This window comes from Apaloderma vittatum, unplaced genomic scaffold (genome assembly GCF_000703405.1).
Source record: "Apaloderma vittatum isolate BGI_N311 unplaced genomic scaffold, ASM70340v1 scaffold10801, whole genome shotgun sequence".
NCBI classification, from domain to species: Eukaryota; Metazoa; Chordata; class Aves; order Trogoniformes; family Trogonidae; genus Apaloderma; species Apaloderma vittatum.
This window is the reverse complement of record NW_009697463.1, coordinates 78821-92556: the sequence shown is the minus strand read 5'-3', so window position 1 is coordinate 92556 and position 13736 is coordinate 78821. Positions and strand designations below refer to the sequence as shown.

Genomic DNA, 13736 nt, shown 5'->3' with positions numbered 1-13736 from the left:
GAAAAGAAAGTTAAACTCGTGCTTTCTGCAGTTCCTTGTGACAAATAGATATAATGTAATATTAGACTGTATTTTGACTATTACTTGAAAGCATGTCCTTTGCTCCCTGTCTCCAAGTGAAAGATTGCATATACAGTCTTAATTAAGACTTGTTAGGAGAGATGTTTAATACTGAAAATAGCTTAATTTGTTGTAAAATAAATGCAGTTCCACCAAAAAAAATCTCAGTTGTTTTCTTCCATAATTTCATGGATTGCAGGGTGCTTTTGCATCTGGTCATTTTTCACATAGTGTGTACTCCAGTCTGTAAACTGCTTCTCTTCCCAAGATATGTGTTTATGCCACTGGGAGAGCATAGCTACATGGCAGTTTCTGACATATTGCACTGTGTGCACACATCTACCCTTTCTCTTTCAAATGCTGTTTACTGTTTGCATATAAATATATATATATGTATTTATATATATGATCTATATATCTGTCTCTGGGTAGATACATAGATAGAGATAACACACACACTCTCATAGATGTTGCTATAGAAATGTATGTGTGTATGCATATCTCTAGATGACCAAAGTGTCCTGGCAGTAGAATGATTGAGTCAGCATCTTATTTGACAATGCTCTATATTGCATTTTTTTCAGTGTAGACATATTTATTTTCTGCAGAATCATAGATTTACTTCATGTTGCGTAAGTCTAAGTTCATACTCTTTTGAAACATATTAACCAGTGAGATAATTTTTGATATTTTGTTTTGAGAATTGACAGTCTCATAAAAAACTCAAACTCTATTGAATAGTTTTATTTGCATTTTGACATTCCACATCAAGACGTTTTGAAATGACGATAGTCTTATATAAAACTAATATATTGACAGATTTGTGCTATATTATTTAATATTCATAAGTATATATCAGTTCAAAACTACTTTGTTGCCTTTTCTTCAGTTTTGTTTTCTATTCTTTCTGCTTTTTTTTTCTCTAGGTGCTGCTAGCAAGTAGCTTTATACCAGTATATGCAGGAATGAAGGCAGTGGAATATAAAGGAGAGGTAATTTTTCTTTAATTTTAACTACCAACTTCTTGGTGTGTGTAAGAGCATTCTTCATTTATGATGTAATTATTTGATCTTAAGGGAAGGACGCTGCAGTACTGTATTTTGTAGAATAGTTATTGTTTCTTTTCATAGTATAAATTAACACCATGAGAGGTGACATGAGTTTGTTCATGTATTGTTTCAAAAAACTGTGGATGCCAGGACTGAATTGATTTCCACAGCAGGAAGGGTTTTCCTGAAGGTAATATCTAACAGCATAGTAAAGATACTTCTCACAGCAAGCTGTGTTACCAACTCTAAAATGTTTTTTGCAATAAAAAGGATGCACATTTTGCTTTTCCGTTTAACAGAAGAAATTATAAGGGAGGTCTTGGCAGATTGGACACTGCTGGTGTTCGTCTGTGTACGTACGTGTCGTTCTTGTGTTCTATACAGAATTAATTATCAAGTACCTTCAAATCTCTTACCTCTGGATAAGCATTAAAGAATATTTTTTTTTCCCCTATAGCACAGGACTTTGAAGTTTTCAGAGATGTACACTACTCTAAGGAAACCTTTGCACAGTTACCTGTACATGGTTTAGCTTCAAGAACTCTTTAGTCTTTCTAGAACATTTAACATTTTTAGAAGTGTATATATAGCCATATCTTTTCTTTCCAAGAAATACTATGTGATACTTTTTCCTTTATTTCCTCATGCACATGCAAGTGATGCCTTTGGAATGTCTATAGTCCTCACGGACATCCTCTGAAGAAAACCCCCACAAAGCCACGTGAATTTGTCTCTAGCAAGAGGGACTTGGAGTATGTTATGTGAGAAACCTTTAGAATTATGTATGCAGCAATACACGTCAGCTAAAATATTTGAAGGGTTTAAATTAGTATTGCCTGTCTGCTTGAGTTAAATGGGGACTGCTTGCAGCTTCCCAGGGTCTGGAAATTCTGTTGGTTGGAATCTTTGTATGTTGCTTATGCAGTTCAAAGGGCATATGTTCATGTTTTAACATTCGTTCTGCTATTAGTTAAAGGGAAGGACATGTCATTGTTAAATTTCATGTGTTCTTGTTTCAGTTAAGGAATCGAATAGTTGGCCCTGAGTTTTGTCCAAAACTTATTTAAACACCATTTTACTGGATAAACGTGGTTGTTATAGTTTGTATAGCTCTTGTAAGATTTGCTGAAACACCTGCAGCCTCTTCTAGTGTTTCCTGCTTAACTTTATTTTTTGCATTCTAAAGTGAAGTCAATGAATGTTTCACGGAAATGCGTTCTTCTGTTACCTGAAAGCGTGTTGTCATTCCCAAAGCTTCTTACTACTCTCCTTAAGTGAGATTCAGAAAAGGCAGTTTCTTAGAGTGAGGTTGCTTTCATTTATTGCTATTTGTGGGAATGATTAGTTCTGCATGTCTGCGCTGACTTTTTTCATACTCTTTTAAAAGAGTGGTTTTGTGGTTTGAGGTTGTTTGTTGTTTGTTTGGGTTTTTTTCGAAAAAGCTATTTGACTTCCATTCTTTAGTCCCAAACACATAGAGCAGAGTGAGCAAAAACCTTAGCATCTCTCTTGCAATAGAATTTCCTTGGTTTGGAGTAGTGGGCAGCAAGGATATGTGGATGAGTAGTAGGGACCCTAAAGCACGCAGTGTAAAGCTGGCTACATGGCATGTAGTCTTATGATCTAGACACAGCAAGCACCAAAGTCAGTAGGTGAGCTGGAAATTCATTTGGCTTTGCAAGGCCACCTATCACATTAGAATCATATTCCACATTTTGTGAAAGCTTTACTGTAACAGACCAATGTTCTCTGTGTCTGCATTTACGCTTATTTCAGGGAGTAAATTCTTTGGGCCAAATGGTCCATGGTAGCATGGAATTAAGCTTACTTTGTGCTAGCTGCTCGAGTCTGCTGGCCTTATCTGTGCTTCAGAACAGTTGGTCTGTGTCTTTTCTATGTAAGTTACTTGCACACATCATCAAGTCGTCTAGGAGTGTTTTTGTAATGTATTTCAGTATGTTATCAGAGGTACATGGTCAATTTTTGCTGGAATAGTGTTAGAAAATAGCCAAACCGGTTGCTAGCCTGTCCGTACTGCCTATAGAGAGTGAACCCTGGAGTAAACTGTCTGTAGCATTGCACTTTAGGATTTTCTTGTTTAGGAAGAATACTGGTTTAGGAAGCATTTGGCTCACATGGGGATTAGCTAGCCTACCTGTAGTATGCATGCTTGGTGGTTAGACTTTTGGGGTGAATAAGCTAAATTGCATGGTAACATAGAGATAACATCAGTCTATTCATAGTATGGGGTTTTTTTCTGGTTTGATGAGCCTAAAATAACCTGAAGGAACAGGGAATATAAGGTAATGTCTGAGAATTTATAGTTTGTTAATGACCTTCACCAGATCAGGCTAGTTTATTATCTGGGTCGGGGATTTAAGGTGCCCTTGGACTAGGCTTCCAATAACTTCAGGGCACACTTCCTCATGTGAAATCTTTGAGTTCATTTGGTGTCCCCTGAATCTCTGGCAAGGTTAATCTTTAAGCTGGAGAAAGATCTGTAGATGATTGAGTTGAGATGATTTTATCTGATGATGAGGCTGTAGTTTGTGTCACTGTAGTTCTTAAGAACAACTTTGTAAAACCCATCTAGTGGTAAATGGGTAGAATCTGTTAGGTCTAGCATATCCTCGGTTACGTTTTCTGGTTTGGCTTTCATTGAATATTATTTCAGAACTTTGTCTTTGCGCTTTACTTAAAAAAGAAAAATGAACTCTGAAGTTACCAGGAATATACCTCATCAGCTGAGAAGCGTTTTTGAAGAAATGATTAAGGGAATTAAAAGAAAATGGAATATAACATCTCTTTATTTGTAGCATATAAATATTTTATTTTAACAATATAACATGAAGGACTGTGAAGCTAAGATATTTTTGACTGAGAAATGGATATGTTTGACTGCTTGAAAGAAAACAAAATGACTGAGAGCACACAGGCCAGGAATAACAGAGTCTACAAAAGAGAGTGCTTAATAAAAAGTATTGCCATTGCCTTGGTAAATGTTGTGATTTTTAGGTAAATTTTGAAGTTACATAGGAGAGAGGAAAAACCTAAATAAGCTGAATTTTAAAAAGTGGGGAAATTTTAAGTGTTACAAGTACTAAGCCAGACTTGAGAAAGGCATCAGTAATGTCGCCTGTTAAGGTGTCTTTGGCATGGCTTAGGCAGGAATTCCACCATTCTTTTCGTAGGAAGCACAACAAAAAGCCACTTAATACTTTAAGATATATTGCATATAAATCAATAATGAATTACTTTATAGGCACACACACATACACAAAAAAAGCCCCAGTGTTGGAAATGTTAGGTTATGTTGTAGCTTTACTCACAGTTATCACAGCAACGGTATAACAGAGTTTGACAAATCTGAAAGATAACTTTAAATGGTTTGGGTTTTGGGTTTTTTTGGCCTCCTTTACGAACGCTAAAACAGTTTCGATCCTAAACATTTGAAAATACTGTTGTTTTGGAAAGTGAAGAAATTCAGTGGTGAACTGTGAGTACTGACATCAGCTAATATTGAGAGTCAAGCTCTAAAGCATATTATTAAATAATAGGATGAGAGAGACATAGGAACTATTTAATACTAGTATTTGTAGCTTATGTTTTAAGCTCAGGAGCAAAAAATTCATCTGAGAGAGTAAATAAAAAGGGCAGAGTGGGAGGATGAGACACACAAACACACAGGCATGTATGTACAACAGCCCCCCTCAAATGGGGCTTGCTGTATATCTATGTGTAAAAGAGTAAATTCATGTATCACCAGATATAGGAGCTGAAGGTGAAAGGAGAGTAGAGTGAGAGCAAGGAAGGTCTTTTGGTTTCATGAACTTAAATATGTCATTGGGAGAGATTTATACCTACAGAATTTAAAGCAGGTTTACTTTAAGCGAGAGTAGAGGACACGGTTGAGAGGGATCTGTACAACCAAGTGACGAACCTCAGAGGCTCCTGAAGTAAAAGGACTATCCTGACATGGTGCTTGTCATATCAGCTGTCGTAAACAACTTCCCAGCAGTGCACTTCTTGTTGAAGATATTTTTTTGGTTTCTGACTAAATTTCTGTGGTGTTTTCAGGAATCTTGTGGGAAAACTTCTATTATTTTGCATTTTCATAATGATCACATATAGTATTGCCTACAGCAGAAAAGTAGTCTTCTGCCTGATTGACACTGAAGGCGACTAGTGCAATTTGCCATTTGGTTTTATTGTTCTGTGTTAATGAAATTTGAAGATGGTATCCTTGAATAATCAGTTTGTCTTTGGGGAACACAGAGGTGAATCTTACATTATTTCTTACACTTGTCTAGCTCTAGGTATCTGTAGTAGTCTACATTTTATGTAGCTAGTGCATGTTTCTTTTACAGTTAGTGGAGAAGAATGCACTTACCAGATACAATTCAAGTCAGATATAAACACCTATTTTAGGATAAGGTGAATCATGTGCTAGAATTGTTTACTCTCCTTTGGCAAGGTATAGAATGACTAATTGACTGTACAAGTGTAAAGTTTGAGATGTATCCAATCACTAGGCCTCATGTTTTACGTCAGTGAATGCATCCAGCCAGTAGACTGATGCCTGGTTTTTAGTAATGCATGTAAGCACAGAAGGAAGTACTGATGTATAAAATACATTGGCAAGAGATGGCATGGCTGTCTCTGATTGTACTGGAAGGGAATTTGGCTGTGGTCTCAGTAAAGTTCAAGCTTGTGCCCTGAGTCTGCCTTTGGATCGAAGAAATAAGTGGGACTCTGCAAGGAATTAATGGCTTGTTTGTTGTGGTTTTGTTTTTTTTTTTAAATTTCTCCTTCTTTCCTATCCTCAGTTCCTGCAGCAAACTTGATCACTGCTCCTTCTTACATGCCATGGGTGTTCAGCTCCTACCCATCTTTACCCTCCCCTTTCCAGCTGTTGTTGTCTCACCATGTGTGTGTAAGAAGACAAGAGGCTCTGGAAGAAGAGAGGGGTCATGTTTGGTTTAACTTGTGCAGTCAGTTTACCTGCAGATGCAGATTGTTGAGCTCCTAGTTTGAAATACGCTCCTGTAAAACATTAGTCTACGTTACCTGATGTGATCATGTGTAGTATTAAAAATGTTGTATTTTCATGTATGTGGTGAGGAAAACAAAAAATCTTTGTGGGGCATTTTGTTAGTAGATTAACTAATAAGCCTTATCAGCAGCTTGATAAATATATTACGTATTTACACATTATGTCAGATGCTCATTGATGAAACACTGTGTGTACATTGTCAGTTCCCTGATTTTTGTGCCTCATACTCAAGCTTAGTCATGTTATTCTGAAAAAGAAACTTGTAAGTTTTCTTGGGGGTGGGATGGAGGAGACAGGGATAGGAAGGATGAAGTACTCAGTTATGATCGTACTGTACTAAGGTTACTTTGAAAACATTTCTGTTTTCTAGTAGAAGTGGATTGATGGTGGCCTTACCAATGGCCTCCCTATCTTGCCTGTTGGAAGAACTGTGACGATTTCTCCTTTCAGCGGTCGATTAGATATCTGTCCACAAGATAAAGGGCGTGTGGATATTTATGTTAAATTGGCAAAACAAGATATAATGGTGAGTTTCTTCTTTATTAAGTAACTTCACAAGAAGAAGTGGTGGTTGTACAGTCAAGGTTATGCTATTTTGTGCTTGTATATCAACTTCAGTAATGCTTTGGCATTTTATGTTTTGCAGATGGAGGATAATCTTTTTCTTAAACATGAGGGATGGAAAATTTAGAACAAATGAAAGGTTGAAAAGCATTGAACTAGTACAAAATTGAGCAAATTAGCATAGACTATTAAATGTAAATAATTTAGGCTTGCTTTAACTATCAGCTCTCTTTGGTAAGGCAAGGTGTTGATCGAGTCAAAAATATAACTTCTGTAGAGTACCCCAGGAGAAGGAAACTTGAGGACATCCCTTCATAGTTACTCAGTTAGAGCAACTGATTTCAGTATAAAATACAAGTTTGTCATACATTAGAAAAGGTATACAGTGACTTTTCACCTCATTGCTCAAGAGAGCTCGTGAACATTTGTGACCACAGTGCTTTTCCAGAAGTTTTGTTAGATGTTACAGAAACATTTCTGTGTATTGAAATATAGGCTAAGACTGATATTTATGGCCTACTTTTCATCGTTGTTTCTGTCTTTGCAAGCTTTGTCTCTCAGACTCTTCACAATATTGTTTCCTTTGACACGATGAAAGAAAATGTTGAGTAGTGGTAGATCTAGCTGTCAACAATAGTCCATTAGAAAGAGAAAATAAAGATTAGCAGTAATTGGTACCCTTTTTTTTTGTTGTTTCCTTTAGATAGTTCTTAATATGTTTTTTTAATTGAAATAAAATTAGCGTTATATAATGTGTTCCTAAACTGGACCAATTTCTGAATTTGGTCGTAATTTGTTTTTAATACCTAGTGCATCTAGTGGAGAAAAAATGAGCTGGTGGATATAGAAAATTAATTGCACAGTTAACATCGCTTCTACAATCATGCAAGTCTAGACCTGTGCAGAGTCTCAGGCAACGTTTTAAACTATTCTGTTTGAAGCACCTTTATCTTTTAGAGCTGTAAAAATGTATACTAAGAATTATTATTTTTTTTCAGCAATTTTGTAATTACATAAAATTAAGAGTTGTATACCTTCATTTATCTGTATTGAAAGTTGAACAGTTTTCTGCCTCTTTGAACCTTCTCTGGCTATTAGTGTCAGAATTGTAATAATTGCTTACTTAAAATAGTGAAGATTATTTTTATACTGTTTTACAAAATTGTATATAATAAAGTATGTGGCTAAAATATGAAATTAGTCATATAAATGAAGTGTTCAGAACATTATTAAATTTACTAATATTTTTAATTTTGTTGTAAACAATATCTATATTCAAGACAAAGTTCTGAAATCTTTTTTCACTCTCAAAGTGACCACTTGAGGTGCTGAGTAGTTCTTAATTTGTTAGCAATTCAGGCTACATTTATACTCATACATTAGACATTGCCTGGGAGCATTCCCGAGAACGTGGTTGGTTGCACTAGTAAGTTGTCAAAATATGTCCTTGCACAAGTTTAGGATGTGCCAGCTACCACTCTGCTAGACAGTTCTGGGAATGTTTCCAAAGTTAAAATGTTTCCGAAACTTTGGACAGTTCCACAGGCAGGGCAGCCTGTCTTGGAGGCTGCGAGTTTAATTGTGTATGTGTAGACCATTTGTGCCAACTTGTCTTGGCACTCAGCAGCGTACCTGGACACAGTTAATTTACTAGTGTAGACATAGCTGTGCCAGGCTTTTGTTTTTATATACGCTACATGAAACAGATGACAGAACAGATAGCAACACAGTCAAGTCTAGATAAATTGCTTTAATAAACTAATTTTAGTGTCTGGTTCTTTTGCAGCTGTCTCTGGCCAACCTAGTAAGACTTAATCAAGCTTTGTTCCCACCAAACCAGGAGAAGATGGAATTGTTGTACCAAAATGGGTTTGATGATACTGTACGTTTTTTACTGAAAGAAAACTGGTTTGAATAGATGCTACATAGAAACTGAACAAAAGCCAATGGATGTCGAAGCATAGCTACAGGCATCCTATAGAGTCTCAGGGATTGCTCTCCCAGTTCCTGAGAATTATGAAAATGAATTGTGAATTATGAAAATCAAAGCCCCAGTGGACTTTCATCTTCTTCTGCCAAGACAGTACCAGTTGCACTCCAAAGACCTGTATAAACATGTCACAGTGGGAATTGGACTTGCCTGGTAGTTGTCTTGAGGAGGTTCAAGCTTGGATCCATTTCGCTTCAGCTGAGGACTTGAGTGTGGGATTTGTGAAAAGCTCATGTTGTCATAATTACAGGAATTTGGAAAAGTCTTTTACAGTGTTATTTGAAAGTCAAATCAATGTTGTACCATGAAAAATTGCAGTCTGTATTCTTCACTTAACGTAATGGTTGTACATGCTAATTGGATACTTGCGGTATTGCTGGTCTAATACATATCTTGCAGTGTTCTAAAGGACTTGAGCACTTAGCACTAGCCACAAGAATTAAAACATTTGCACTCTTCTGCTCTGATATGTGGGGTTTTTAACATTAAGTTTTTGCCTTTTTCAGCGAATGTGGTCTAAAATTAGAAATAATAATTTCTAGTAAAAATGTGATGTTTGAATGTCAAAATACTTTGTAAAGGAGCATATAAGAAATTCTTATATTTATTATGATTTCTTGCTTTGCTAAAATTGAATAAATATATTTTCTTGAAGGTTTTGTCAAGCTCATAAATTTCTTGGACTGCAATAACAACCTGCAAAACACTAAACCCAGGAGAAAAGCTGAAGTGAGTCAGCAGCTAGTGGATACAGTCTCGTATATCGTGTTTCAACATTCACCTTGCATATTGGATATCTTAAGTGCAAGTTCAGGATTTTCAGTGTTAATGCCTAAACGCTAAAATCCACAACTCTACTTAAAAGAAAGCAGTGGTTGTTTTTTAAGTGTGTTTTTTAAGTTGATTTCTTGATACCTAAAGAAGAAATAGTTGGAGATTGAATTAGACATGCAAGAATTTCCCCAAAACAACAGAAGATCTGTGGAGATGAGAAATAAGATTAAAAAAAATAAAATCTTCCCTGGCTCTCTGAAAGGCCCTGCACACCTAATAAGCAGGTTTATATTCATACGTAGGTTGCATCAGATGAGGATTCATGTGTCAGGGACTGAATTTTTATTCCTGTTTTTGTTAATGAAGTAAATAAAATGCTGATGTAAAGCACCTTGCCTTCATTTTAGATCAGCAACTCTTTCTAGATGCATGAGGTTCTGTATACAGTGAAAATAGGATAGCTTACATGATTTCTGGATCTATAGGACAGATTTTTTTTGCCAGTAAAACTGAAATAAGTTAAATGTTACTTTTGTGCTACCAAAGCACCTAGGCCTGCCTCATATGTATGCTTATTTATACAGATGATAACTTTCAGCATGAATAGTAATAATAGATAATGCTATTAAGAAATTGTATTCCTTCACATTAATCTGCTATGGCCTAAGTCTCTGACTCGTTGGTGATACCTGTTTTGGCATTTTGGTGGAAACTTGAAACAGCTGGTTTTTCACTCTGTGTTCTGTGGGCTTGGAGCTACGTGCAAGCTTTCAGAAACAACGTACATCTAATTGGTTACCTTTCTGAGCAGTAATGGTGCTGTATATATTTAGCGAGTGTGTACAAAGCTTGTTTATCTAGATTCATTTTAACAGTTGCTTTTGGAGGAGAAGGTTATTAAATGAGAAGTTCATTTACTGATGATACAGTTAGTTTTTGAGCATCAACACTGTCACAGTTTGCTATGCTCTTTAATCCATTAAAAATCTGACCACTTTCAGCATGTATTAATGTCATCCACAGGAATGTAGGCAGTTACCGTGTTTACTGAACCCTGAGAGCCACAGTTATCGTAGAATGTCTTAGGCTAGAAGAGACCTTAGAGATATGTAATCCAACCCCACTGCCATGGGCAGGGATCCCTCAACTAGACAAGGTTGCTCAAGGCCTCATCCAGCCTGGCCTTGAACATCTGCAGGGAGGGCTCATCCACAAGGTCTCTGGGCAATCTAGTCCAGAGTCTTGCCACTCTCATACTGAAAAATTTCTTCCTAAGATCCAGTCTAAACCTATTCTTTCGTTTAAAAACATTTCCCCTTGTCCTACCACTGGACACTCTTCTGAAAAGTCACTCTCCAACCTTCCTGTATGTTCCGTTTAAGTACTGGAGGACAGTTATAAGGTCCCCCTGGAGTCTTCTCCAGGCTGAACAATCCCAGCGAATCCCAGGTCATGTCAAGTGCCTCAGAAATTCGCCTTCAGTAGGTTTATCATAGGGTGATGCAGGAGTTTTCAGGAATCACAGAATCATCCAGATTGGAAAAGACCCTTGGGATCATCGAGTCCAACCATTAACCCTACTTGCAAGTTCACCCTTAGCCCATATCATGCAACACCACATCCAAGCGATGCTTAAACGCACCCAGGGATGGTGACTCAACCACCTCCCTGGGCAGTCTGTTCCAATGTCTGACCACTCTTTCTGTGAAGAACTTCCTAGTGTCTAGTCTAAACCTCTACCTTGTTTAAGCTTGAAAATAAGAATAAAATCATATTAATGCAGACATAAGGTGTAGTTCACTGTGACAAGATAAAGTGACTTCTTGTTTTTATGTTGTGACAGAAGTTGAATGAGAACAGAAATCTGTTCAGTCATCACACTAGTGTTCAGAGTGTATACTGCTGCATGCATGGCAAGACTCGAGATTTTTCAGTTGCTATCTTACAAATTTTTTTTACTATCACTGATCTACCCAAGGTAGACGGATGCACTCTTATTTTCTCTAAGCTGTTTGGTTGGTCATAATGAAGCATAGAAAAGCACTTTCAGAAATGCGTTATCTTCAGCGAACTATGTTTAAATCCATGTTGTTTGTGTGAAAAATGCTAATCTTGTTTGAAAAGGTTTTTCGCGATCATTTGGCATATTTGGGAAATACTTAGGGAAGAGGTAAATCAAGAGGATGGTCACAGTTGCTTTGTTTCATGTAAGAAGCCAAGGCTGCTTCGAAGCATTCAGGTGAGTACCACCCCTTCTGTTTCCTCCTTCCTGCAATCCCTTCACTGTATCACCTGGAAAATATCAGATGTAAAGTTTAAAGAAAAACTGTTTTTTTCTGAGAGAAGTAGTGTTTTTACAACAGAGACATAACCTTATTAAAGGTGAGTCCATTTACTTTGTGGTTCAGTCTCCCTAATTGTGTGAATTGTTCATGATTTCTTCCTATTTATCTCTGAAAACTTTAAAGCCTCCTAATTCAGTATTGTGCTTAGGCCCCTGTTTACTGATTCATTATTTCAGTGTTTGAGCCTGAGCAGGATTTTCAGCTTAAAACCCCTAATTTTAACATGTGGGGTTTTTTCCCTCATATCTGATAAAATAGCCATATTTTTGATTGAGGAGACCATATGGATGTGGGCAATATTGATTCTGGTTTTGTGGCATTTTCACTGCAGAGATGAGGGGTAATTGGGGAATGTCTGCAACGTGCCCTCATGGCAACAAAGGCCAATGACATCCTGCTCTGCATTAGGCAAAGCGTTGCCAGCAGTTTGAAGATGGTGAACTTTCCTCTTTACTTAGTAGTGGCTAGAGTGCTGGGTCCAGTTCTGGGTTCCCCGGTGTGAGAAAGTTATGGACCTAATAGAGTGAGTCCACTGAAGGCCCAGAGAGATGATTAAGGACTGTAACATCTGATGTATGAATGGCTGAGAAAGCTGGAACTATATAGCCAAGAAAAGAGAAAGCTCAGGGCAATCTTAACCAATTTGTATAAATACCTGACAGGAAGGAAAGAAGAAGATGGTGCCAGGCTCTTTTCAGTGGTGCCCAGTGGTAGGAGAAGAGGCAGTGGGTGCACAGTGAAACACAAGAGGGTTCATCTGAACATCAGGGAATGCTTTACTGTGAGACTGACCAAGCTGCCTAGAGAGGTTGTGGAGTCTCCCTCCTTGGAGGTACTCAAAAGCTGTCAAAAAGTTGTCTGAACATAGTCCTGTGCAACCCACTCTATCTTACCCTGCTTGAGTAGGGGGGGTAGAGTACATGATCTCCAGAGGTCCCCTCTAACCAATGATTTACTGTAGGATCAATATTTCTTATAAATAGTAATGTTCTTAACACTACAATGTGCAGTTTTTAAAAACTATAAATAGAAAAAAGTGATATTTCAGATTTCTAACATTAAAACCTCTGTTCTAAACTCACTCTGAATTCAGTCCTGATGTTTCATTCTGTGCTAAGCTGCCATAAAAATCCATGCCCTTGCTGACTGCAACATGACAAATAATGTCTTTTTACTTTCCTTGTGCTGTTGGTACTAGATGATGGAACATATTACCGGTAACTTGTTTTCAGTCCCCCCTAATTTTTTGAATATTTAACCTTTCAGACTGAAAGTTTATGTCTAACTTCTTTGGAAACACTATGTAGAAAATAGCTGAGCTGTTTCTGAGAAGCATGTGATAAAGTGCCAAAATCACATTGACCTTCATTTGAAGGGCCATTGATCTAAAGCCATGGCAGTGTCATAAAGCAGAAGGAAAACATCCCCATTCGAGTATATGAGTTATCTGAATGAGATGCTTTTCAAACACACTTTCTACTTATGTCTCCTAGATTAGGTATGAATACTTGTCATTTTTGCCAAAATACTAGAGCTGGAAAGTTTCACTGAATCTGTTGACCACTTTGTGCTTCTTGTACTTGAAAGTGACCTTGGTTCAGTGACTGCTGCCTTCAGTTCTTCATGAAGCATCTTTGGCTCAGATGGGTGTCACATCTTGCATTTCAAAGGATGAAATGGCCATTGCTCTCTCCTTTAAATTTCCATGTGAAAATGTTTATCCATTCTCTGTATTTAACTCCTTAATATTTTACCCAAATTATAACTTTAAAATGAAGAGTTAGACATATTATATGCAATGAGGATTTTTTAAAATTTCTTCAAACAGACAATTTGAGGTTCTTCTGAAGAGATAATTTCTGTGGAAAAGAGTTACATATTTACATCCACAATTAGAGTCT

The 13736-nt window shown here is 37.0% G+C and overlaps 1 protein-coding gene across 1 annotated transcript; it reads left to right on the top strand.

Annotated features, from left to right (window-relative positions):
* Window positions 1–986: 986 nt before the first annotated feature.
* Window positions 987–8644, top strand: PNPLA4 (patatin-like phospholipase domain containing 4; the record flags this gene model as incomplete). Its single annotated transcript, XM_009877649.1, has 3 exons — window positions 987–1052; window positions 6536–6688; window positions 8513–8644. Coding segments are annotated over 3 exons (351 nt in total), but the record flags the coding sequence as incomplete, so codon positions are not given.
* Between the last annotated feature and the right edge of the window lie 5092 nt (window positions 8645–13736).